The sequence below is a fragment of the Rhinoderma darwinii genome, chromosome 1, assembly GCF_050947455.1.
Source record: "Rhinoderma darwinii isolate aRhiDar2 chromosome 1, aRhiDar2.hap1, whole genome shotgun sequence".
NCBI lineage: Eukaryota > Metazoa > Chordata > Amphibia > Anura > Rhinodermatidae > Rhinoderma > Rhinoderma darwinii.
Genome location: NC_134687.1, coordinates 427529918 through 427557761, shown reverse-complemented (window position 1 = coordinate 427557761; position 27844 = coordinate 427529918). Strand labels below are relative to the sequence as shown.

At 45.4% G+C, this 27844-nt stretch overlaps 1 protein-coding gene across 2 annotated transcripts; it reads right to left on the bottom strand.

The window, feature by feature from the left end:
• Positions 1–7407: 7407 nt before the first annotated feature.
• ISCU (iron-sulfur cluster assembly enzyme) lies at positions 7408–26635 on the bottom strand. 2 transcript variants are annotated; one of them, XM_075830303.1, is made up of 5 exons: positions 26447–26635; positions 16049–16162; positions 15465–15575; positions 12967–13045; positions 7408–7609 (listed from the first exon to the last, which is right to left on the bottom strand). In XM_075830303.1, exons 1-5 carry the CDS (start codon positions 26534–26536, stop codon positions 7527–7529), a joined length of 477 nt encoding a protein of 158 aa, XP_075686418.1. In that variant the 5' UTR covers positions 26537–26635; the 3' UTR covers positions 7408–7526. The 2 variants fall into 2 exon arrangements, with proteins under 2 accessions (XP_075686418.1, XP_075686427.1); XM_075830312.1 differs by lacking the exon at positions 26447–26635 and adding an exon at positions 26313–26366.
• Positions 26636–27844: the final 1209 nt, after the last annotated feature.

Genomic DNA, 27844 nt, shown 5'->3' with positions numbered 1-27844 from the left:
ATAGTTTATTTGCCCAGCTGTAGACATGACGTTAAATTACTACAAAAATTCCCTAACATTATGTTTTCATTTTCAAACAGAACCAAGGATAATCTGGAGGAAGAAGAAGACTCTGATGTGACTCAAATTGAAGAGCCTGACGTAGCTTTGGGGGCTGGTAGGTCCACTTCCACTCCTGTGACAGCAGAACCAACAACAGAGGATAATCCAGTGTGTGCCGCGGACGAAGAAATTCTACCCCGAGGTAAACGTCGACGTTCTGCAAAAGGTCCAACACGTACAGAGCCAAGGCAGGAAGTCGACTTGCGCGTATTAGAGCACTTGGAGAGAAGAGCTACAGAAACGGAAGAGGGCACCTTCTGTCGCGCTCTATCTAATATTCTTAAAAGAGTGCCAATTGCCAGACAGATAAGGTGCCAAACAGCACTAATGGAAGTCGTGGAAATATTTGCGACACATCCGGACCCACGTGCAATGCATCAGGCCATCGAGTTCCATCGACGGGGTTGTGATGCAAGCACCTACAACTCTGTCCCTCCAGCACCTGCAGCAACCGCGCAAGGCATCCAGCATCCGTCATATGTAGACTCAATGCCGCTATTCAGTCACGATCGTTCAGTTTATGGCATGCCAGGACCTTCTCAGCAACAGTATGGGCAAATGCAGCAGGGGGAGGCAGTTCCACGACCACATCATGAACCTGCACCTTCGCAATCATTTTACAATTTATAATTTAGTTATATAACATAGTTTTGGTAATGTTTGTTGACACTATTTTATGCAAGAAATAAAATACGTTTCTAGTTAAATTATGTGTTTGTCTTTATTATTATTGAAAAACATAATGAGGTATTGGTCTGCATTTCTGCCAAATGAAAATAATCGTTTTTTATTTTTTTAATCAAGAATTAAAAAAAAAAAAACAGAAATACATTAGCTCGCAACCCGCGTCAAGGGTCCTCATTCTCTTGCGAGTCCCTACTCTACCTACTACTGCAACTTTAACTACTAACATTTGTAACATAAACCGGAAATACAACAGTCCCTCTCACATTTTAATTTGGCAGACAAAGCACATCCCTTTGCCAAGGAACGGCTCCCTCAGGTGATACAAAATAGTCTGTATACAAATTACGGGCTGCCAGTCCAGACACTCCAGGTCTTCTATGTGGTGTGTAGTCCAAAGGGATGTAATTCGTACAGAAATGGTTCAGCTCTGCGTCCACTGCCGACTCATGAATCCTCAGAAAATTGTGGAGGACAACACAGGCTTGGATAACCTTTGTCACATTTTCAGGATTCATCTGAATGGAGCTCTGGAACACACGCCACTTGCTGCTTAGAATTCCGAAGGCGCACTCCACATACCGTCTTGCACGTGTAAGGCGGTAGTTAAAAATGCGCCTCTGTTCATCTAAGCCACGCCTAGGGAATGGACGCATCAGGTGAGGGGACAGTCCGAAACCTTCATCACCCACAATGACAAAGGGTGCTGGTGGTCCTGTAGATCCTGGAAGCTGTCTAGGTTCCGGAAGGTCGAGCTGGTTAGATGCTAGCCGTTCACCCATTCTGGAAGCCCTGAAGATGCCAGCATCCGCAGAGCTTCCATAGGCCCCAATATCGACAATTATAAACCGATAGTCACTGTCAGCCAAGGCCAACAGCACCACCGAGAAAAACTGCTTATAATTAAAATATTGAGACCCTGAGTGAGCAGGCTTTTTTACGCGGATGTGCTTACCATCCAGCGCACCAACACAGTTGGGAAACTGTGCTGATTGGAAGAAGCCATCGGCAATCCGAATCCAGTCCTCTGGCTTGGGCTTTGGCATAACTGCTGCTCGAAGTTGCTGCCAGATGACTTCGCAGGTAAGCTTGACAATCTTGGAAATAGTGGAGCACCCCAGCAGAAACTGGAAATGTAGGGAGGCAAAGGAGTTGCCGGTAGCAAGAAATCTGTAAAAAAAAACAAAAACATATATATCAAAATATGCACAGACAGGAAAAATATCTGCAGCACGGTGGCAAGGCGTCAATATGACCAGGGGACAACTATACTAATATTGTTTGCAGGGTAGAGACATGTCGTAGAAGGGGATTTAGGTTTTCTTACCTCAGAGTGACGATCAGGCGTTCCTCTGGAGAAATGCAACGTCTCATGGTGGTGTCCTGGAAGATCAGTCCAGGACGAAGGTCCGCCAGCAGACGATCAAAACTTTGAACGGACATACGGCAGTAGCTGAGGAACTTGTCCGGGTGCTGCCGCAGGTCAGAGTACAGCATTTTGAAATGCCCCTTCCTAAGCCGTTGTGAGATAATGGGGTGAACCCAATATCTCCTCCTCCTCCTCGGTTCTTCGTCCAGCATTGGTGGTTGCTGTCCAAATCGCCTGGAGAGGAGCCAGTGCAGGAGTACATCATCCACATCATCAGAAGACATGTTCGCAGTGAGTAAAACTGTCAAAAACCACAGCTATATCAGCAGCGCAATCTCACTGAACTCGCACAAAGCAAAGATCAGGGAAAATGCAGCAGGAAATGGCTCCAGAGCGATCATGTGACCTTAAAGGGGGTTTGACCAAGCTTTTGGCATCCTCTTTCAAAGTCCCTTTTTTTTTTTTTTTTTTTCATCCGCATTTTTGCGGATTACATACGGATGAACTGCGGACTACATACGGATGAACTGCGGATGACATTCCACGGAACACGGTCCTGGAATTTGCGGACCAGAAAAACACCACGGTCGTGTGCATGAGGCCTTACTGCTCCCATTCACAATAACATAGCGGTGGGCGCAGATGACGTAATCACGTGGGCCTGATATGATTACGCCATCAGCGCCACAACGCATTGTTACTATGAATGCGAGCGGCGCCAAGAAGAAGGAAGATGGCAAGTGACGGGACCGTTCAGAGCGCCGTTAGAACGTCTGATGCAGCACCGGTGCGGCGGGTACACAAATTACATGTAGTGACAGGGGGGGGGGGGGGGGGGGAGAGAGAGAAGTTGTTTGCCGAAACGGGGTGAATCTAGTGTAGTGTAGTGTATTGTAGGATTGATGACATTCACGGTAAGAGACGCTTGAGACGAACATTCTCCCGATGTTGCTAGAACTACAGTATCTAGCAACATCGGGAGAACGCACACTGCAGAGCGGAGCGGCTTGATTGACATTGAGCCGCTCACGCCCCTTTTTAGAAACGATAACCAGCACTTGCTGAGTTATCAAGTGTAAAAAAAAAAGGCACTTAGGAAATGAATTTTTTAAATTTTTTAACAGCAAATGTTTTAAAATTCATTTCCTGCTTAGAATGTTTAAAAAAAAAAATTTGAGTCAACTTGGGACAACCCCTTTAAATTACGTATTATTACAATCGGCCTCGGCGATACAAAATGGACCTGGTCTACGATTGTAACATGATTTCATGCGTACACATTTCGGTAGTCACTTGTGAATTTCAGAGAACGCTAATTCGGAGAGTAATTTTCATTTTTGTACATTTCTATTGTCATATCACAAAATGCATTTGACCGAAACGGAAAGGATCACTTTATTGATGATGAGAGGGTATGGTGAAGTAAAAATAAGATCCTATCGAGAAGTAAAAAGCTTTAGATGTTCTGCTCCCTGTACATGATAATCCTCATACATCTGTCTCGAGTGGCGCACAACAAAATGATATCAGCGCCACATCAGTCCGTCGAATTTTGAAGAGGCATCATTATCATCCTTCTAAAATACGTCTTGTTCAGGAGCTATCCGAAGATGATTATAACAGAAGAGCGGAAGTTTGCGATACAATGCTGACACAATTTGATAATCATCAGATTTTCAACTGGACCTGTTTTTCGGATGAAGCTACGTTTGAACTAAACAGTTCTGTAAATGGACAGAACATGAGGTATTGGGCAGACGAAAATCCACATTGGATGGGAGACGGTCATACCCAGTATCCTCAGAAGGTTAACGTTTGGGCCGGAATATTGCTCAATCATATTGTTGGACCGTTTTTCATAAATGCAGAAAATTACTGCAATTTGTTAAGAAACCAAGCGATACCGGCTATTCAAAATATTGCTGGAGAAGCTTTCCGCAATGTTTGGCATCAGCAGGATGGAGCTCCAGCTCATTTTTCTCTGCGAGATCGAAATCTTCTGAACGATAATTTTCCTGATCAATGGATTGGTAGAAGAGGCCCGATAGAATGGCCACCGAGATCACCAGATCTGACCCCATTAGACTTTTTTTTTTTTTACGGGGGGTATTTAAAAAGTAAAGTCTATGAGACTAGGATCACAATCTTAGACTAGCTGCGGGAAATAGTGAACATTTCGATTTCAATCACACCAGATGTCAAATAACGTTATCGCCACGTTTTACGTTCGCTTAGGACACTATCAAGTTGTTGAAGGACATCAGTTCAAACATTTGATTTAATACAGTAATTGTTATATTTGTACTAATACACAATACATGCCCTCGATCTTGCTTTGGTTGGCCAGACAACACAGCGCAGAGGGTTTGGAGTCTTTAAATAACGGGGGAACGACGAACCCCGGGGTCCTTATCTCGGGCTGTGTACACGCACACACGTGTGAGAGGCAAGGGGACTCCCATTAATCTAGTACCCAAATGAGATGTATATCCGACTCTACGACCGCGCGGTACATTTTGGGTAATGTTAACACCGCCGGGAAGCCGATAAGATAACGAACGTTAAATATCTCAGCAAAAAAAAAAAAATCCCATCTCAAAACCGTTTGCAGCATCGTTTTTGTATTGAAAAGAGCTTTCAAATGACACCCCCCTGTGCCATTTAAGATTTTGCTGCCCCCGTCCACCCCACAACCCCCAATGGGGGGGGGGGGGGTTCCGTTAACTGGTAGATTTTATGACCCCACTAAATCCCACCAAATTTCAACCCTCTACCTCGAGCTGTTCAAAAAGTTATGAGGGTGTTTCAGAACTTTGTGGGCACTGTATTTTTACACAAAAAAAAACTAAACAAAAAGACCATAAAAAGATCACTGATCAGTGATAGGGTGGGGGGGGAAAATCACACGTATGTATGGGGTGTGAGGGGGGTTCTCTCATAAGATTGCTTTGACAGCACATCCACACAAGTAGCTCCCGCTCTGATCACGTCCAGGGATGTGGAGTTGGTAGAAATGTACTGACTCCAACTTCAAGATAATATTATACATTCTTCTTTTTTTTTTTTTAAATGCATTGTGTTTATTTACACAGAAACTTAGGAAAGTTTTCCATAAATTGCATTACAATAAATACATATTATGTTCCTAGTAGCCGGAATATTTACATTATGGTGAGGAAAAGCCTGTTATTTTACTACAGCAAATTTATTTCTAATTATTATACATGAACCATTTATGAAGGAGTTGGAACTGGAGTCAGTGAAAACAGAGGAGTCGGAAGCTTACCAATTTCACAGCCCTAATCGCCTCACAAACCAAAATCAGGTACTTAGAGCAGGTAATGCTGGGTAAATAAGCCTCTCTGTGATTGCGCAGTTAGGATTGACTTCCCAATGAAAGTGATTGCAGATGCCGAACCACTGTGGATTGATGTCCTGGAACTTTGTAGTGATTGGCTGCTGTTGATACCATCACTAGTGTGTCTTTTGACACAGTGACATGTTAAACTTTTCTACGTTTACGGTCCAGTGTTAAGCTAACGATTTACCACCTGTGGCGTAAATATACAGTGAAGGACAGGAAGGGGTTAAAAGCTTCATAGTTTCTTCCCTGTAATCCATCCAAAATTCCCATTGTAGTGTTATGTGGCAGATCTACAGCTTGTGCGTATAGGAATAATGCAAAACCATATTTCATAACAATATATCAGACAGAACTTGCAAACGGCAATCTCAGTGTGTAATATAAATTTTGATAGAGTATATATATATATATATATATATATATATATATAAATACTCTATCAGGAACAAAGAACAAGTAACAGCACCAGGACTTCAGTATTGGGGAGATGTTTGTTTATTCACCACCAGGTGGAAAGAATGAGCAACGTTTCGGTTCACAACTGGACCTTTCCCTTTAGGAGGGCATCTTATGGATTCCTCAAAATAGTAAATTGTCAGATGCACTTAAAAAAAAAATAAAAAAAAAAAAAAATCTCCATTTCAAAACGAGACAGTAATTTGATTTTAGATTTTATTTTTAATATGAAATATATACAGGAAGGAAAGACAGGTGATAAGGTTTCCTTGCTCACGCTATACATTACATATAAAACTACGAAGCTTGGATCAAGCCCACTTAACTCTGAAAAAAAAAAAATTGTTATACTGTGCATCAGTTTTCTAGGCGTTCACGTAGATCTCTATACTCAGGAGAAAAAAAAAAAAAAGCAATCTCAGACCACAACACTTGTGCACTCATTTTACATATAAGATAGGTATGGGGAATATACGGATGTAGTAAATCATAGATACATTAAAATGTTCATATGTCAAACATGCTTTTAACAATTTAAGGCCAGGTTCACACTAGGAGAAGTCTTTCCTTTACTGTTTATCCCTTTTAGGATCAACCCCTTACTTTAAGAAAATAAAAGCATCAAAACTGCCCTGTGTGAACCGGACCTAAAATGGACCCTTTGAGCCGATGTAGGTCCGAATTTACCATATAGACCTATCACATTCCTTAATTCCTGCTTCTGTGCGATACGTGGGACTTTTTTTTTAAACCACATAACTGAAGCGCTTCCTACACACAAAGGTGATGTGTCAACCATGTACTCGGACTCACATTTGGAAAGTGTGCAGCCAACGAGAACCAACACTAAAGTGACTTATTATTTTTTTTTTTAAAGCGTACCAAATAGAGCTATTTATATTTTATGGATGTGCTGAGGAACTTTCTTACATCTAACGCGACTTCGGATAGATTCACACGAGCATGGGGAAACAGATGTGAAAACGTGACGTTTTTCACGTCAGAGGTGCGCTCGTGCGCGCCCCATTTTCACAGACCCCCATAGACATGAGCCTATGGAGGGATCCGTGAAAACGGACGATTATAGCACAGGTTCCATTTTTCAACGGACCCTTCATATGGTCCGTTAAAACAATGGCCATGTGAACGGCCCCATTGAAATAGACGCATCCGTGTGACGGACGTTGTTTTAAACGGACTTCACACGGACAAATTTAATGCTCGTGTAAATAAGGCCTTAATCTGTAACATAAATAAGACCACATACCATAGGGGACCTGTCTTGAGATGCACAAGTAGTTGCAGCATTTTACACCAAAAATTGTATACTGTTGTTGAACAGGATCTGTACACAGCAAGTCAGAATCAAGATCATTACTCTTTTCATGCTCTAAGAGCACATTTTGCAGACAGAAATCACACAGTTAGAGAGAACATTCACACAGTTGGCTAAACAGCTGTATTATTGTGCGTATTATCAAGGCGGCTGTTCTAATGGTAAAGATATGCCCTACATCCTATGAGAACGGCATAAAAGCGTCAAAGGAGAGACTAGCCACTGGCTGCCGCTTTCTCCTTGTCTTGCTTTAGTCTGTAGTCCGCCAAGGCAGCTCTGATTGCATCTTCTGCTAGCACTGGGAAAAAAAATACAAAATTAGTTAAGCCCGAAACCCAAAAATTCGTATGTTAGGCTCTGTTTCCACCACATTTATGTTTGCCTCTTCAAAGTTAGTTTTTTTTATTTATTTATTTTAAGACTAGAACAAAAACGTAAAAACAGAATGCCTATCCTGTTGCCATGGACTTCTATTGTACAAAAGAAACACAACTATACAGAGCACTAATCGGACACACCCAACAGCTTTATATAAGAGGCTTACTGACCGTAAAACTGTCACATTTAATTTGAAAGTGTAGTTCCTATTTAAACGTGATAATATAGAGAAACATCAAGTTTGGATCGGTGGGGGTCCGGGTGCTGAAACCTCCACCGAAGCTGAAACTAAGGTGCAGAAGCACTCAGCTCCTTCAACTGACCAGCGTTCATAGTCCGATATCTATGTAAGCAGTCTGCAGCTTGATAGGGAGCGACAATCACAACCCGAAGGTGCAGGGCGCTCCGATGAGGGCTTCCGCACCTTTGTTTCAGCATCGGTGAGGGTCTCTTTAAAGTACCATTTAATGTACTCGGAAACTGAAAATAAAAAAGTCTTTGGATTCTGAAAATGGAAAAAGCAGAGATTCGTCCATTTTTTTTTCTTTTATGGGATTCGTTTAAGACTTTCACCGTGCGGTAAAAACGACAACTGAAATTTTTTGATATATACAACTTTGATCACCTTTTATTAAAAAATTTTTTTTAAAAGCGAAGGTGACCAAAAGGCAGTGATTTGGGCATTAAATATTTATTTTTCACGCCGTTGACCGTGCGAGTTAAATAATGGTATATTGTAATAGTTTAGACTTTTACGGACGCAGCGAGAAAGTCGTTGTGTATTTTTTACATTACATAGGAAAAAAAAAAATGGGAAAGGTTTTTTTTTTTGGACTTTAACCCCTTCCCGTCGTAAACAACTTTCAGATTATTATTTTTGTTTTTTCCTCCCCACATTCCAGAAGCCATAACGTCTTTATTTTTCCGTCTATATAGTCCTATGGGGCTTGATTTTTGCGGGACGAGTTGTAGTTTTTGCGTGCCGTTTTAACGGAATTCACTGCGCAATTAAGACGACATGTTAACTTTATTCTGTGGGTCAATAAGATTACGGCGATAGCAAATATATATATATAGTTTTATCTATATTTTACTACTTTTACATGTAAAAACCTAAGTGTAAAAGAGAATTTATATTGTGTCTCCAAATTCAGAGAGAAGCTGTAGTTTTTAATAATACCATTTTGGTGTACATGTGACGGTTTGATCACTTTTTGCGGGAGATGAGGTGACCAAAAAAAATAGACATTTTGGCGTTTACAACTTTTTTTTTTACGCCGTTCACTGTGCGGGTTAAATAATGATATATTGTAATAGTTCAGACTTTAACTGACGCGGCGATACCAATTAGGTTTATTTTTTTATTTTTTTAACTATGCTCTAGGGGGAAAATGTTGTTTTTTTTTTCACTTTTAATTATTATTTTTTTACCACAAAAAAAACAAAAAACTAATTTTTACTTTTTTTTTTTTATTAGTCCCCCTAGGAGACTTCAACCAGCTATCATTAGATCGCTTGCACAATATACTGCAATACTAATGTATTGCAGTATATTGTGATTCTGACAGGCAACTATTAAGCACTGCCGGAGGCAGAGCTTCATAGGAGTACAAAGATGGCGGACCTAGGGGCGTTCATTAAGCCCCCAGGCAGCCATAGCAACCACCGCCCACCCGCAATTGCATTGCGGGGGGCGCGATGAGCTGTTAGAGGGGGCCGCCCCCTCTGACAATTTAAGTGCTGCGATCGGTATTGACCGCAGCATTTAACGAGTTAAACTAGCGGGATAGCGCTAGAGCGCGATGCTGCTAGTTACTCTGAAGTGTCGGCTGTAACATACAGCCGACACCGACATCGTATGGTGCGAGCTCACTGCGTGAGCCTGCTCCATACTTCCCCCTACCCGACTTTGGCATATGGATACACCAAATGGCGGGAAGGAGTTAAAGTTATTATTAGTGAGAAAAAAAAAATACATTATATTTTTGGTTTACACACTTTATTGGATCGCTGGTACAATACACTGCAATACTAATGTAGAGCAGTATAATAGCGGTGTATTACAGGAGCCTGTAAAAATGACGACAACTGCAGCATATGGAACGGGTTCAGTGCATAACCCCCCCCCCCCCCCACCACAACATGCTATTAAAGAGGCTCTGTCACCAGATTTTGCAACCCCTATCTCCTATTGCAGCAGATCGGCGCTGCAATGTAGATAAGAGTAACGTTTTGGTTTTTTTAAACGAGCATTTTTGGCCAAGTTATGACCATTTTTATATTTATGCAAGTACAACTGGGCGTGTTTAAAGTAGAAGTACAACTGGGCGTGTATTATGTATGTACATCTGGGCGTTTTTACTTCTTTTACTAGCTGGGCGTTGTGACGAGAAGTATCATCCACTTCTCTTCACAACGCCCAGCTTCTGGCAGTGCAGACACACAGCGTGTTCTCGAGAGATCACGCTGTGTCGTCACTCACAGGTCCTGCATCGTGTCGGACGAGCGAGGACACATCGGCACCAGAGGCTACAGTTGATTCTGCAGCAGCATCGGCGTTTGCAGGTAAGTCGATGTAGCTACTTACCTGCAAACGCTGATGCAGAATCAACTGTAGCCTCTGGTTCCGATGTGGCCGACACGATGCAGGACCTGTGAGTGACGTCACAGCGTGATCTCTCGAGAACACGGCTGTGTCTGCACTGCCAGAAGCTGGGCGTTCTGAAGAGAAGTGGATGATCCTTCTATACACAACGCCCAGCTAGTAAAAAGTAAACACGCCCCGATGTACGCACATAATACACGCCCAGTTGGACTTTTGCAAGCCTCATTTACATAAATATAAAAATGGTCATAACTTGGCCAAAAATGCTCGTTTTAAAAAAAATAAAAAAACGTTACTGTAATCTACATTGCAGCGCCTATCTGCTGCAATAGCAGATAGGGGTTGCAAAATCTGGTGACAGAGCCTCTTTAAGTCAAGGTGCGCCAGGGGGGTTAATGTGCAGCGGATGGTGAAAATTACAATTTTCTGCTGATATGCTATTTTAATGCACAATATGTTACGCCCAGTTTGTGCCACTGAACACCAATACCTCATACAATGTTTAGTGGGTTCTCCTGGGCATAAAATGTCATATGTGGACGTAAGCTGATGTTTGGGCACACTGTCGGGCTCAGAAGAAACTGAGTGCCATTTGGCTTTTGGAGCGCAGATTTTGCTTGGTAATAGTTCTGTTTGAAATACCAGCAAAACCCCAGTTTATAATGTGGGGGGCATACGTAAGCTGGGAAGAGTACATCAGAGCATAATAAGAGGGTATAATAATGCGCTAAATAAATAATTCATACATGCGGCCAGTGTCGCACTGATAAATGGTGCCCGATCTTATCCGCTTTGGAACGCTCTGCACAATTTGTCGCCATATTCTGAGAGCCAGAACTTTATTTTTTTCTCCACCGGAGCTGTGTGAGAGCTTATTTGCTGCGGGACAATCTGTAGTTTTAATTGGTACCAGCGATTTTTTTGACCAGTTTTTATTAGACTTTTTTTGGCAAGCAAGGTGACAAAAAACCCCCCAAAAAAAAAAAAAAAAACTGACTAAAGTTGTTATATTTTTTATTTTATTTTAATACCGCGTGCGCTATAAATGACATTCGCTTTAGTCTGCGGGGCGATACAATTACGGCGATACCAGATATTTATATAGTTTGTCTTATGGCGTTTGCACAATAAAACACTTTTCATAAAAAATCATTTACTTTTTGTGTTACCTTATTCTAAGAGTCAGAACTTTTTTATTTTTTCATCAGGAAAGCCGTGCGAGGACTTTTTTGCGTAACGGACTGTAGTTTCGATTAGCACCATTTTTAGGTACATGCGACTTTTTGATCTTTTTATTCCATTTTTTGGAAGGTGTAGTGTGATTCTGGTATGGTTTATTATGATTTTCTTTTATGGCGTTCACCACGCAGGATAGATAACATACTTTTATTTTTACACAACTTTTTCCCACTAGGGGACTTGAGGGCAGGAGGCCCTGATCACAATTCTAATACACTGCACTACATGAGTAGTGCAGCATATTGGAGCTTTCAGCTATTTGCTGACAGCAAGCATAATGGGTCCTGACTTTATTTGTAGTATTTTCTGCTATGAAGGGAAATTATGTAAATTAACATAAAGTAGCAGAAATTGCTTTATAAAGGTGAAAGATGCACACAAAATAAGGAAAATAAAATCTAGCCGTCGAAGGGATAAATTAGATGATCGTACCATCTGCAGGTTGTTCTGAAGAACTACATCCTATAAAAACGTACCCATCATTGTTTTTATAATTTCAGCAAAAGATGACAGAATAAGTCCCCTTAGATTTTGACCGTAATTACAGACCCATTCATTTCTATTGACCACGGACACCTTCCCGTATAGTCGCGGAAAAGTGTCCGGGCCGTAGGAAGTCTCCGCGAAAGATAGGACATGTCCTATCTTGCTTTTTATGGACTTTGCTCCCATACTGTACGGATTACGGGCACTGCCATGTGCATGAGCCCTAAAGGAGCTTTGTCATATTTTGTGTTAAAGGTCAGAGCTTGGTTGCATTCATATGGGGCCGATTTCCCTGCCTTTACTGGACATGCTACTAGACCGTGAAGGCGGAATGGTGCTCCAATCACCCAAATCAATATGTGACAAATCTCTTTTTAAACAGTTTCTAAAAAAATTTTTGTCTTGTGATGCATATGGACATAGCGGCTGGTCCCCCGCTCAGGTCTACCTTCTATGAGCCAGTGTTCATTGCTCTGGTAGACCCAGGCCATCCACATATTGTAGGTTTTGGATTACTACATCTCCCCTGCAGCAGCTGCAGCTTTCCCAGAGATCACCAAACTAACTTTTGCACAGTGCAAGGAATAAATCTATATTTTCCCCAGGTCATCAAGCTAGAATTGGCTTAGGATAGGAAATTTTTTCAGTCTTTATTTCATTATTTATTCAGTGTACATCTACCTGTCTGCTAACGGAGTGGATATAGGAATCTGAACAGTACAGTGTATAAACGATGTGTCTTGTAATGAGCTGAGCACCTGTGTGTCCATCACATGACACTGGATAGATGTTTATCCACCAAAAGTAAACAATGAAAGTTCCTATTAAACAGCAAGCAGAGCTCTTATAACCAAGGGGTATATATTGATGCAAAAAAGGATTTACATTTTTTTTAAAAAGACAAATTAGGACAACAACTACCTCCCGAGAACTGATAAAATACTTACTAGAACAGTGCAGCTTCACTGGAGGAAGGCAGAGCTCTTTGGCAATATCGGTGTTCCTGATGGTCATTGCCTCATCAACCTATGAAATAAAATATACATAAAACCCTATGTAACAAACATGAGCCTATTGCAGATCACTCAGCAATAGCAGTGATCAATTAAAAGAAATAATATTTTAACAGTTAAACAACTTGAAAAGGCATCTTTTAGACACTGTGGAAAGGCCAGAGTTTCCTGGATTATTAGGTTTTAGTATACAGTTGTTGAGAGATTTCATTTTGAATTAAGACTAAGGCCGGAATTACACGAGCGTGTGCGTTTTGAGCGCGCAAAAGGCACTTAACAGCTCCGTGTGTCATCACCATATACTGCGTGATTTATGCGCAGCCGCCATCATTATGACACTCCGTTTGTATGTTTGTAAACAGAAAAGCACGTGGTGCTTTTCTGTTTTCAATCATACTGTTACTGCTGGTGCACGAATCACACGGAAGTGCTTCCGTGTGCCATGCGTGGTTTTCACGCACACATTGACTTAAATGGGTGCGTGATGCGCGAACAACGCACAAATATAGGACATGTCGTGCGTTTCACACAGCGGACTCACGCTGCGCAAAAATCACTGACAATCTGCAAGGCCCCATAGACTAACATAGGTCCGTGTAACGCGCGTGGAAAGCATGCGCGTTGCACGAACGTATTACACGTTCGTGTAAATCTGCCCTAAGAGATCAGAATAAAACCACTATAAAACACTCCAAAACCGTGAAATTGCAACACCAAGAAGAAAAGGTTTTGGAATTGCCGAAATCACAGGCTAAGGGCCTGTTCACACCACCGTTCGCTTTCCGTTCCGGGGTTCCGTCGGGTGAACCCCGCAACGGAAAGTGAAACCACAGCTTCCGTTTCAGTCACCATTGATATCAATGGTGCCGGAAACATCGCTAATGGTTTTCCGACGGAATCAATAGCAGAATCGACTCCGCTATTGATTCAGTTGGAAAACCGGAAACCTGCCGGAATGGTGACGAACGGAAACCATTAGCGATGTTTCCGTCACCATTGATATCAATGGTGACTGAAACGGAAGCTGTGGCTTCACTTTCCGTTGCGGGGTTCACCTGATGGAAAAGCGAACGGTGATGTGAACAGGCCCGAAGTTATTTATTTGCAAAATTATAAAAAAAAACAAAAAAAAAAAAAAAAAAAAACTGTAGAACCAAAATCTTCTAAACATCTTGATTTATTCAGTATCCAGTATGAGCGCCATGCCAAGAAATACACGCACTTCCACGCCTTGGCATGCCAATGAGGTTATTAATTGTTGCCTGAGGAATGTTATGCCACGCTTAATGCACTTGGGCACACAAATGATCAAGATTGGCTACTGGCAGCTCCCTTTGCAATTGCCGACCGATGACGGATGTATCTCGATGGGAGAAAAATCCGGCAGCACGTGCAGGCCACGGCCTGTTCTGTTAAAAATTGCTTCTGGGACACTTTGGTGAAATGGCCGTACCACTGGGTTCACGACAATCAATGTAACGCCACGCTGTTAGTCTACCTGAAATGAAGACGAGGGGTCCGGCTACCACATATTATGCCACACCACCGTCCTCGGAGTTGGACTGGTGTGACGTTCCCTTTTTAAGGCCTCTTTATGGCATTGCCCACGTGGACTCCAGACCAATCTCCGGCTATTATTGCATCGGAGAGAAAAACGGGACTCATCGCTGAAGAGGAGACCTCCATTCCAGCCTCCATTGTGGTCTTGCTATGCACAATGATAGCCTCGGTGAGCGATAGCGTGTGGACAAGAAGTCTCAGTTCAAGGCTTCTATGCCTCTCATTTTCAGACAAGTGGCTATAACTAGCACGTTGGCGAACAGGAGGCATCGCACAATCATCCCACACCACCGCAATTCGATTTTGAGGTTTCACGTGGCTAAAAAAAATAAACTTTGCTTTCAATCTGGCTTTTATGCGCCTCCCACATGCCACAGATTGGAGTTAGGTGATTGATAATGTGATTAGGGTATGTTCACACTCTTACTAAAAAAAAAAGTCTGAAAATACAGAGTTGTTTAAGGGAAAACAGCTCCTGATTTTCAGCAGTTATTTTAGCAACTTGTGTTTTTCGCTGCGTTTTTGGAGCCGTTTTTCTATAGTCAATGAAAACCTGCTCCAAAAACAGCTAAAAAAAGTGACATGCACCTTTGTTTGCGGGCGTTTTTTTTACGGGCGGGTAAAAAAAACAAAAAACGGCCTGTCGGAACAGAAAGACGTTAATCCCATTGAAAATCAATGGGCAGATGTATGGAGGCGTTTTGTTTCCGGTTTTTAAGGCCATTTACGGCGCGAAAAACGGCTGAAAATAAGCAGTGAACATACCCTTAGCGTCAACGGCTACTTCCTTGATTTGGCTAACCTTATGACTTGCCCTTCTTGGTGTTGTAACTTCAACATTGAGGCGTGTAAAATAAACCAAGAAAAATTACCGTTTTCCCCTTCACCCATTCAGTAGCCAGAGAGCTGGAGGCAATTGCAGAACCGCAGCCGAATGTTTTAAACCTAGCATCAACAATTTTTCCATTTTCATCCACTTCAATCTACAAGATAAAAATGACGAGTTATGGTATAAATCATATATTCTGTCTCATAGCTATTTTTACCTCCACTTGAGACTGCAGACAGCAGCGCAGGAACCCAATCATTTTTAATAAACTTATCCGTTCCACAGTTGCGGCATAGGCCATAAATTGCAAACCAGTACAAATACAACAGTGCACTTTGTCTATAAGATGGCTTATAATAAGCTCTGTTTGGTGCAAGCAGGATAGATTTAATGGGCATCAATAAGGGCCTAGTCACACTGCATTTGCAGTGTACATCAGAGGTTTAGGTAAAAAAAAAAAAAAAATAGAATGTATAAGAATGGCCTTTGTCGGATGAACGTGGGCCCTACGAATATATTTCGTTTATGTGCTGGGAGCTTTCCTGACATACGCCAAGACGACACTACAAATGCCTTACACCCAACAGTGCTTCCTTCCCTTTAAATGCCTTAACAGGACGTACAAACCTGCAGTTTCATAACATCTCCACATGCTGGAGCACCCACTAAGCCCGTTCCAACATTCCTTGCGTTCTTGTCAAGGGACCCAACATTTCGTGGGTTCTCATAGTGGTCAACCACCTGTAAATATACAAATGGAGAATGCATCATTGAATGAAGGTCAAAATAGTTCTCTGCCCTTGACTGGACATTTTGTACCTTTGCCAACCTGTTAAGCAGCAGACGTAATGACAATGCCTAAGGCTTCGTTCACACCATGGGTTTCCGTATGCATCACCATTGATTTCATTGGTGACTGAACTGGTGCCAACGGTTTCCGTTTGTCTCAGTTGTGCAAGTGTTCCATTGTTTTGTCGGAATCAATACCGTAGTCGATTATGCTATTCATTCCGTCAAAACGACGGAACCCTTGCACAACTGAGACAAACGGAAACCGTTGGCACCAGTTCAGTCACCAATGAAATCAATGGTGATGGAAACGGAAACCTATGGTTTTCCGTTTGTTTCAGTCAGGGTCCCATTCTGACGGGAAGCTCCGACAGAACGGGACCCTGACGCAGATATGAACGAAGCCTAAACTACACAAGTGAGTTTTAGTTAAAGGGAGGAAAAAAAAATAAAAAAAAAATAAAATATCGAAACCACTACTCTGCAATTGAAAAGAATGCAAGACATTGCATAATTGGTAAAGGGAACCTGCCATGCACATTATGCTGCCCTCACTACGTTCTGCAGTCTCTCACTTATCTGCTAATGTAGAGCAGTTTGAGAAACTTACATGAAGAGCGCAGGCAGCACTGGCAGGGATAAGTCCAGAGTTTTCATGAGCGGCCGCTAGCTCCGCTCACTTTTTGCAGATCGATTTCTCCCTATTCACAGGAATAGATTGACGCTGCCCAGGCTCTTCACGCAAGTTTAGAAACAGGCTACACTTCAGCAAATGAGGAACGGACCACTGAAATCCACATCTGGCACTACACAGCATAATGTGCACGAAGGGTTCCCTTTTAGAGAATGCCATTAGATTTTAATAAGATGCAGTTTACCACATTTGTAAAGACCTTAATGCACCTGGACGTCTAAGCATTCAAGGGACTGTTTAACCCCATGACATTTAATAAAAACAAAGAAAACCAACAAAAAAACAGCTTACAATGGTGTAACACAAAAATACTTACCTTACCAATCCTCTGCCACTACCTACCGGTCACCCACTGGTATCTGACGGTCCTACATGCAACTTACAACTGCACTGCAGTCGGGTCAATGCCGCTTTGTGGGGCCTTATAGTTGTGCAATAGGCCAGAAGAAAGCAAAAGTGCTTACATCACATGGTTTACTCTCGGGAAAGGGTTACTCATACAGCTACGGAGTGATCACAAGAACAATTTTATTTAAATTCAAAAGAAGCTAGCTGGCTCTGCCAACCAACAATAACTTTAAATAGCAGGATTCCTGACATGCTGTGCAAATAGTAACAACATAACACTGAAGAGGTGGTTTGAGATTAGACTAAAGAGTCCATGTTTTTTCTCTTCCAGAAACAACTCTGCATCTGTTATTATTGCGCAAGTGAATGGTTCTGAGCTGCAATTACAAACAGTCCGGTGGTGCTGACCCTTTATTCGAAGATCATTCAACCCGTCATGTTGAACATGGAGTGCGACCTGCGAGCAGAATGTTATAGAGGATGAGAGAAGAAAATTGAGATATAGTTGTGTGACAAAATATTCAGTATAACTTGGAATGTATGGATTTAAATTCCTTCTCACTGTGGTGTTAGGAGTCGGGTTGGCGGTCTCACACAATGATTGACAGCATGCGCGTGCTCATCTCTTGAGAGATCAGTCTTGTACTTTGTCTGCCGAACTGGCAAGGGGGCGTGTCACTGCTACAGACAGTGTAAGAGCTGGGGAGCGCATACACTGTCCGTAGCAGAGACACGCCCCCTTGCCAGTTCGGCAGACAATACAAGACTGATCTCTCGCAAGCGCGCTCTCCACAGCTCTGTCCGTAGCACTGACACGCCACCTTGCCTGTTCGGGTGAAAAGACTGCAATCGCACACTCATACTGTGGCACTGTCCATATCTGATTGGACAGTGTCACAGCCATGTTACATGCCCCCTAGATTGTTCAGGGGGGTTATCTAAATATCGGGCGCCAAATATAACGGCACCGATATCTAAATAACAGTGGAAGGCAGAAAAAAAATGTAAAGTGCCCCAGGGTTCGTGCAGCCCTGCCCATTACATGCTGCACATGTATGGGAGGTGAAAAGTTCTTAAACGACCGCCCACTGTTGACGACAGGCAGTGTAGGTTCTTAGTCTACAGCGGGCATCGCTGTAGTTAAAGGGGTTGTCCAGGAAAAAATAATTTTCTAAAAAATGTCCCCCAGCCTTGATTTGCCTTCCCTAATACCCCCTATTAAACTTCTAACCAGTTTCTGTTTGATTTCCATCGTCACTGCTGCTTTTTCTGTTTGTTTACATCCCTTACTGGCTGTTTCCTGTCTTGTAACCCACTATACCCATGATCCCCGGCTGCATCTGAGGAGACAGTTGCATCCTCCCCCTTCCTCCAAAGCACCTCAGCTATTTGCATACTGCCACGCCCCTCTATGGTCACATGGTCCTTCCCTGCTCTAATTACAGATTACAGGCAGACGCTCCCTCCCTGCACACGGTCTGAGGCCGGATTACACCAGCGTGTGCCTTTTGCTTGCGCAAAAAACACGTCGTTTTGTGCGCGCAAAAGGTACATAACAGCTCCGTGTGTCAGCCCCGTATGATGCGTGGCTGTGTGATTTTCACGCAGCCGCCATCATTATGACACTCCGTTTGTATGTTTGTAGCACAAGGTGCTTTTCTGTTTTCATTCATACTTTTTACTGCTGTTGCGTGAATCACGCGCGTACCACGGAAGTGCTTCCGTGTGCTGCGATTGATTTTCAATGGGTGCGTGATGCGCGAACAACACACAAATATCGGACATGTCGTGAGTTTTACGCAGCAGACACACGCTGCATGAAACTCAGTCTGCACGGCCCCATAGACTAATATAGGTCCGTGCGAGGCGCGTGAAAATCACGCGCATTGCACGGACGTATTACACGTTCGTCTGAATAAGCCCTAACACAGTAATAATCATCATTATCCTTTGTGCCTCCATCTATCCCTGATCTAAGTACAGGCACCCGTCTCCCTCCCCCGCCCCTTCCACAGCCTGATAAATGTCAGGGTATGTTCACAGGCAAAGACGTCTCAAAATACGGAGCCGTTTTCAAGAGAAAACAGCTCCTGATTTTCAGAATTTTTTTTGTGCAAATTGCGATTTTCGCTGCGTTTTTGGAGCTTTTTTCACTACAGTCTATGGAAAATGTTTGGAGGCGTTCTGCTTCGGATTTTTCGGGAGTTTACGGCCCGAAAAACGGACGAAAATAGGCCGTGTGAACATGCCCTAAGTCTGCCCACTCCACCTAAGTCAGACATCTTGGTACACACAATCCAGTCAGCACATTTACCTCACCTACTGCTGGATCTGTTCCAATAGATCCTGTATTAGGCCCTGTTCACACGGAGTTTTTTTGCTGGCAGAAAATTCTGCATCAAGATTCTGTCTTGAATTTGGAGGCAGATTTTGACCTGCCTGCACGCCGTTTGCCACGTTTTTTTGCCCGCGGCCATTGAGGGAAAAAGAAGCGACATGCCCATTCTTCGGGCATTTACTCCTCTGACATCTATGGGAGGCAGAGAAAGCGTTTTTCGCAGCGTTTTTGCCCGTTGCGCTCAATACCCGCGGGCGAAAATCGTGGCAAACGGCGTGGAGGCAGATCAAAATCTGGCTGAAAGTTCAAGCGAAATTTTGAGGCAGAATTTTCTGCCTGCAAATAACTGTGAACAGGGCCTTACAGTGAAGCAAACGCCAAACACTACTCCAAACAATGGTAAAACGTTTCTTTTTTTTTTTACATAATTTACTATAAATGTATGCAAGGCCCCATACACACTAACGTGCTTTTGTGGGCGCAATTCCCCCGAAAATCCACGAGAGAATTGCGGCCCCATTCACTACCTTCTATAGATACTGCCACAGCCCCCATATAGGTAATGCCACACAGCCCCCCTGTAAGTAATGCCACACAGCCCCCCCTGTAGGTAATGGCACATAGCGCCCCCCCCCCCGTCCCGTAGGTAATGCCACATAGCCCCCCCTGTAAGTAATGCCACACAGCCCCCCCTGTAAGTAATGCCACACAGCCCCCCCTGTAGGTAATGGCACATAGCCCCCCCCCCCGTAGGTAATGCCACATAGCCCCCCCCCCCCCCGTAGGTAATGCCACATAGCGCGCCCCCCCCCCGTAGGTAATGCCACATAGCGCGCCCCCCCCCCCCCCGTAGGTAATGCCACATAGCCCCCCCTGTAGGTAATGCCACATAGCCCCCCCTGTAGGTAATGCCACACAGCCCCCCTGTAAGTAATGCCACACAGCCCCCCCTGTAGGTAATGGCACATAGCCCCCCCCCCGTAGGTAATGCCACATAGCCCCCCCCCGTAGGTAATGCCACATAGCCCCCCCCCCCGTAGGTAATGCCACATAGCCCCCCCCCCCGTAGGTAATGCCACATAGCGCCCCCCCCTGTAGGTAATGCCACATAGCCCCCCCTGTAGGTAATGCCACATAGCCCCCCCTGTAGGTAATGCCACACAGCCCCCCTGTAAGTAATGCCACACAGCCCCCCTTGTAAGTAATGCCACACAGCCCCCCCTGTAGGTAATGGCACATAGCCCCCCCCCCGTAGGTAATGCCACATAGCCCCCCCCCCGTAGGTAATGCCACATAGCGCCCCCCCCCCCCCCGTAGGTAATGCCACATAGCCCCCCCTGTAGGTAATGCCACATAGCCCCCCCCGTAGGTAATGCCACATAGCCCCCCCCCCCCCCCCCCGTAGGTAATGCCACATAGCCCCGCCCCCCCGTAGGTAATGCCACATACCCCCCCCCCCCCCCGTAGGTAATGCCACATAACCCCCCCCCCCCCAGGTAATGCCACATAGCCCGCCCCCCGTAGGTAATGCCACATAGCCACCCTGTAGGTAATGCCACATAGCCCCCCTGTAGGTAATGCCACATAGCCCCCCCCCCGTAGGTAATGCCACATAGCCCCCCCCCCGTAGGTAATGCCACATAGCCCCCCCCCCGTAGGTAATGCCACATAGCCCCCCCCCCCCCGTAGGTAATGCCACATAGCCCCGCCCCCCCGTAGGTAATGCCACATAACCCCCCCCCCCCCCGTAGGTAATGCCACATAACCCCCCCCCCCCCAGGTAATGCCACATAGCCCGCCCCCCGTAGGTAATGCCACATAGCCACCCTGTAGGTAATGCCACATAGCCCCCCTGTAGGTAATGCCACATAGCCCCCCCCCCCCCCGTAGGTAATGCCACATAGCCCCCCCCCCCGTAGGTAATGCCACATAGCCCCCCCCCCCCCCGTAGGTAATGCCACATAGCCCCCCCCCCCCCGTAGGTAATGCCACATAGCCCCCCCCTGTAGGTAATGCCACATAGCCCCCCCTGTAGGTAATGCCACATAGCCCCCCCCTGTAGGTAATGCCACATAGCCCCCCCCTGTAGGTAATGCCACATAGCCCCCCCTGTAGGTAATGCCACATAGCCCCCCCTGTAGGTAATGCCACATAGCCCCCCCTGTAGGTAATGCCACATAGCCCCCCCTGTAGGTAATGCCACATAGCCCCCCCTGTAGGTAATGCCACATAGCCCCCCCTGTAGGTAATGCCACATAGCGCGCCCCCCCCCCGTAAGTAATGCCACATAGCCCCCCCTGTAGGTAATGCCACCCTCCGTACTTTCCTGTAGGGGACGGCTCTGGAGAAATCCCTCACTTCACTGTCCATATATGAACAGTGAAGTGAGGTACTTCTCCTGGAACGGAATCCCCGGCCACATCGGCGGGGATTCCGCTTCAGAAGTCCCTGACGTCACTGTCCATATATGGACACAGTGAAGTCAGTGACTTTTCCTGGAGCGGAATCCCCGGCCAATTCGCCGGTGATTCCGCTTCATTAGTCCCTGACGTCACTGTCCATATATGGACACAGTGAAGTCAGTGACTTCTCCTGGAGCGGAATCCCCGGCCACATCGGCGTGGATTCCGCTTCATTAGTCCCTGACGTCACTGTCCATATATGGACACAGTGAAGTCTGACTTCTCCTGGAGCGGAATCCCTTAATCCCGGGTTTGGGGATTCCGCTCCTACAGTGAGCAAATAAACACCCCCCTCCTCCTATGCGCTTCGGACTGTGAGGAGGAGAGAGCGAGCTACGGCAGACACGGCCGTCACAGTGCACACCGACACGTGGTACAGTTACGTCATTTATGATGTAACCGTACACTGTGAAAACCGGAAGTTAGGCGCGAATGGACGAGTATGCACAGGAAGTGCAAATTTTACATGGACAAGCGGTCACGTGACGGAAGAGGGGATACGACGATACAGCCAGCTAATCAAACGTAAGTACATTACAAAGTTAAATGTTTTTTATTGTTTAGTTTAATTAAAAGTAATTTTTTACTTCCGGAAAACCTCTTTAAGGCTTCTGATTGCTCATTCTCTAAGCAGAAGCTGTAAAAGCCGGGATCGGACAAAACAGACCCCAGCTGTTTAACAACCATTTGCCGTGATCCACAACCAAAAGCTATGCGTTCAAAATAAAGTTGTTAAAAGTTATCCCTTCATGGGATTGGAAAAACAATGCCAAAAATTGTTTTTTCCTAGATCCACGCCGTAAAAATAAAAGTTACTTAGAGGGGCTGTTTTAATATACAGGATAGGTAATTAGTATATGATCGGAGAGGGTCCAACATAGAGACCCCACACCAATGATATGTCATCGCTTTGCAGGGTCAGTGCTGGAAGCCAATGACCCGACCATCATATAGCGACCATGCTGCAGATCTCCTATACAAGGGAAAAGGAGCAGAGCTGCAGTAACCCGGTTGATAGGTCATCATTATAAAAACAGCCACCAGCATGGACAAGGCCTTTAACTTAAAGAGGCTCTATCACCAGATTTTGCAACCCCTATCTGCTATTGCAGCAGATCAGCACTGCAATGTAGATTACAGTAACGTTTTTATTTAAAAAAAACGAGCATTTTTGGCCAAGTTATGACCATTTTTGTATTTATGCAAATGAGGCTTGCTAAAGTCCAACTGGGCGTGTTTACAGTAAAAGTCCAACTGGGCGTGTATTATGTGCGTCCATCGGGGCGTGTTTACTACTTTTACTAGCTGGGCGTTCTAACGAGAAGTATCATCCACTTCTCTTCACAACGCCCAGCTTCTGGCAGTGCAGACACACAGCGTGTTCTCGAGAGATCACGCTGTGACGTCACTCACTTCCTGCCCCAGGTCCTGCATCGTGTCGGACGAGCGAGGACACATCGGCACCAGAGGCTACAGTTGATTCTGCAGCAGCATCGGCGTTTGCAGGTAAGTCGATGTAGCTACTTACCTGCAAACGCTGATGCTGCTGCAGAATCAACTGTAGCCTCTGGTGCCGATGTGGCCGACACGATGCAGGACCTGGGGCAGGAAGTGAGTGATGTCACAGCGTGATCTCTCGAGAACACGCTGTGTGTCTTCCCTGCCAGAAGCTGGGCGTTAACGAACAGAAGTGGATGATGCTGATTCGTCAGCATCATACACTCCCATTCACAACGCCCAGCTAGTAAAAGAAGTAAACACGCCCAGATGTAACACATAATACACGCCCACTTGTACTTTTACTTTAAACACGCCCAGTTGGACTTTTGCAAGCCTCATTTGCATAAATACAAAAATGATCATAACTTGGCCAAAAATGCTAGTTTTTTAAAAATAAAAACGTTACTGTAATCTACATTGCAGCGCCGATCTGCTGCAATAGCAGATAGGGGTTGCAAAATCTGGTGACAGAGCCTCTTTAAAGGGGTTTTCCAGCTTCTGACAACTGATGACCTTTCCACCGGATAGGTCATCAGTACATGATCTGTGGGTGTCCGACACCCAGGCCCCCGCTCAGATCAGATCAGCTGGTCCGGTGCCTCCGTGCACCGGACATACAAGCCGGAAGCAGTTGGCTCCGGCCATGGAATAGCAGCGGAGCTCCAGCTCAGATTCAAGTGAATAGGAGCAGACCTGCAGCACGGCCGTTATGCTATGTACAGAGCCAACTGCTTCTGAGCTCCGTACATAGCATTATGTGCCACAACATCCGATGCTGCAGGCCACCGGAGAGGCTTATCGATGCGGGGTCCGGGTGTCAGACCCGCACCAATAAAATACTGATGACCTATCCGGTGGATAGGGCATCACTTGTCAGAAGGTGGACAAACCCTTTAAAGGGGTTATCCGGGGACCAGAAATTGCATTGCAATAATATATTTATGTGAAACAAAGTCACTTACTAATGTACTTTTAATTTAAAATTCTGTACTAAATGGTGCAGTTCAAACCTCGTGGATTGTTCCTGGAAGTCCTGGAGCTTTTCTAATAATGAAAACTCGCCGACAGAGCCCCGCGCGACTGAGCTCTTGCTTCACGTGATGTTCGTGAACATGACCGCGAGGGGCTGTCACATTGCCTATTGCTTGAGTCCCGAGCGGACAATCAACTAGCGCTTTGCTCTGGACTCCTTGGTCAATTCAGGGGTTTCCTATCGCTGGGGTACCCAAGCAAGTCAGCTGATGCTCTGCCTGGGGACTCCACAACTCCTGCCCACGTCAATCTCCATATATGTACTGTTTAAAACAATACGATCAGCAGATGATCGAGCGTTTGCCCATTCATCTACTGATCGCTGCCCTGTCTTTGCAGGGCAATCAGCAACAAGCATCATATGAACCATCGTGTGCCTGATAAAACCCCCTTAACACAGTAGGCCCCAGACTGCAGAGCAAAGAAATAGTTTCTCTTACATAACACAAGACCTCATACAGCCAGATCACCGGAAAAAAAAAAAAAAAGGAAGCGTTCGTTGCTGAAAGGTAAAAACAGAAAAAAAAAAAAAAAAAAAAGTACATGGCTATTAAGGGCTTCTCAGGACTGCTCATTAAGGGGTTAAATTATTTTGGTATCCCTCCACTCTTAGGCCTCATGCACACGACCGTAAAAACTCCCGTTATTACGGGTCGTAATTACGACACGTAATAACGGGCTCATAGACTTCTATTGGCCACGGGTACCTTCCCGTTTTCTTACGGGAAGGTGCCCGTGCCGTTAAAAAAGATAGAACATGTCCTATTTCAGGCCGTAATAACGGCACGGACAGCCCATAGAAGTCTATGGAGCTCCCGTAATGACGGGTGGCTACATGTGTGCACCCGTCATTACGGCAGCGTTGCTAAGCGACGTCAGTAAATAGTCACTGTCCAGGGTGCTGAAAGAGTTAACTGAACGGCAGTAACTCTTTCAGCACCCTGGACAGTGACTACCTATCAGAATAAAGAGCAACCTGTAAAAAATAATAAAAGACGTTCATACTTACCGAGAACTTCCTGCTTCCTCCAGTCCGGTCTCCCGGTCGTTGCCTTGGTGACGCGTCCCTCTCGACATTCGGCCCGACGTCCTGGCCATCCCTGGATGACGTTTCAGCCCATCTGACCGCTGCAGCCAATCACAGGTCAATCACAGGCTGCAGCGGTCACATGGACTGCCGCGTCATCCAGGGAGGTCGGGCTGGATGTGAAGAGAGGGACGCGTCACCAAGACAACGGCCGGGTAAGTATGAATTTCTTTAACTTTTATTACAGAAAGGGCTGTCCCTTCTCTCTATCCTGCACTGATAGAGAGAAGGGGCTGCCGATTAGTGCAGTGCTATTTTGCCGCCAAAAACGTGCCCGTAAATACGGGTGCCACCGGACCCATATTTACGGGCACGGGTCCGTAAATACTGGTGCAAAACGGGTCGAATACGTGTGACACCGGACCCGTATTTACGCCAGTATTTACGGGTGGGAAAAAATACGGTCGTGTGCGAGGCCTTATTACAATTTTGATGATAAGCAGTTGCTTGAACATCTTGTGAGACTAGAAACATGGCTCTCCAGTCACACCAGGCGCACAACGGAGTTATAATAATAGAAGAGGGAAAACCCCAGAAACTGCGCACACACAGCCCTACGTCCTTCAGCCCCTCATCACCAGCGCTCCGTGCAGTTCTATATACCGCGCCAGTCTCCACAACACAAGGGACAGTCATCTCACTCTGTTATTTCCAGCCCCGAAGATTGCAAGGACACTCCAACTAAACATGCCCTCACCCGGCAACTCAGCGGTCACTAACACGTGCCTCATCATTACTGCGTAACACAACAGCGCAGCCATGTCCTCTACACTACCTTCTTGTGATAGGCGGCACAGGGCACTCGGAACTCCGGCACAGCACACCTACTCCACACCGTGCAAAACAAACGTCCTACTCCTGTCATCGCGTCTCTTCAACACACAAGATAAGAGAAATGGCGACGAGCTGACGTAACTGTATACGGAAGTCACGTGACCATTCGCAGTAAAATATGGTGTACGGCCTCTCCTGGGGCCTGATTTGTCACGTGATTAGGGGGGGGTGTCCTGTGTTATGCAAGGGGGAGTGGTACTTTTAAGTAAAGTGCGTCACATTGTCTGTCGGTCTATATATAGTCGCGATATACTGTGACAGCCTGCTATGATGATGTTGGCGGGCTCTTTAGCTCTGCGTTACAGTGTCTGAGCTTTTACACATTTCTAGCCAGGGTTATTCCCATCTTATAAAGTTCCATTCTCAGGATTGTGGGGGTCGGAGCCATATGCCATCGCTTATAAGGCTCTATTCACACGACAGGGTCCGAGTGTCGGCCGATAAAAACGGCCGTTTGGACCGTTTTTTCCCAGCCGTTTTGCATCCGTTCCAGTCCGTGTTGCCATTTTTAACGGCCAATTTTGACCCGTTTTGCATCCGGTTTTTTTCCCTGTCCATTTTAAAATCGGATGAATTTAATTTGTAAATTTTTTGCCACACACTTCCCTCTGTAGATAATGCCGCACACTGCCCTTTGTAGATACTGCCACAGCCCCCCTGTAGGTAGTGGCACACAGCCCTCTGTAGGTAGTGCCACACAGCCCCATGTAGGTAGTGCCACACAGCTCCCTGTAGGTAGTGGCACACAGCCCCCTGTAGGTAGTGGCACACAGCCCCATGTAGGTAGTGGCACACAGCCCCATGTAGGTAATGCCACACAGCCCCCTGAAGGTAGTTCTACACAGCACCCCCCCCCCCCAATAGATGGAACCACCCCCCCCCCCCCCAATAGATGGAACCCCCCCCCCCCCTACCTGTCTGTAGATAGTGCCACCGTTCCAGGAGAAGTCCCTGACTTCAATGTCTATATATGGACACAGTGAAGTCAGGGACTTCTCCTGGAGCGGAAACACCGGCCACAGGGTCGGGGATTCCGCTTCAGAAGTGCCAGACGTCACTGTGTCCATATATGGACACAGTGATATCCGGCACTTCTGAAGCGGAATCCCCGGCCACAGCGTTGCCGAAGCTGTGGCCGGGGATTGGGGATTCCGCTCCTACAGGGAGCAAAAAAATACCCTCCTCCTCCTCCTCACATGCACTTCGCACTGTGAGGAGGAGAAGGAGGGAGAGCGAGCGACGGAAGATACGGCCGTCACTCGGGACACATTCTATGGGAGACTTCTATGCCGGACGTCCGAAAATAGGGCATGTCTCATTTTTTGACGTCCGGGTTTCC

Excerpts from the sequence above, each read along its gene's own strand:
- ISCU (XM_075830303.1), bottom strand. The coding sequence starts at position 26,536 with ATGACAGGAGTAGGACGTTTGTTTTGCACGGTGTGGAGTAGGTGTGCT. Across the intron at positions 15,576-16,048 it reads GAGATGTTATGAAACTGCAG|ATTGAAGTGGATGAAAATGG; the intron begins GTTTGTACGTCC and ends TTTATCTTGTAG. Across the intron at positions 7,610-12,966 it reads AGTGAAGCTGCACTGTTCTA|TGCTAGCAGAAGATGCAATC; the intron begins GTAAGTATTTTA and ends TTTTTTTCCCAG.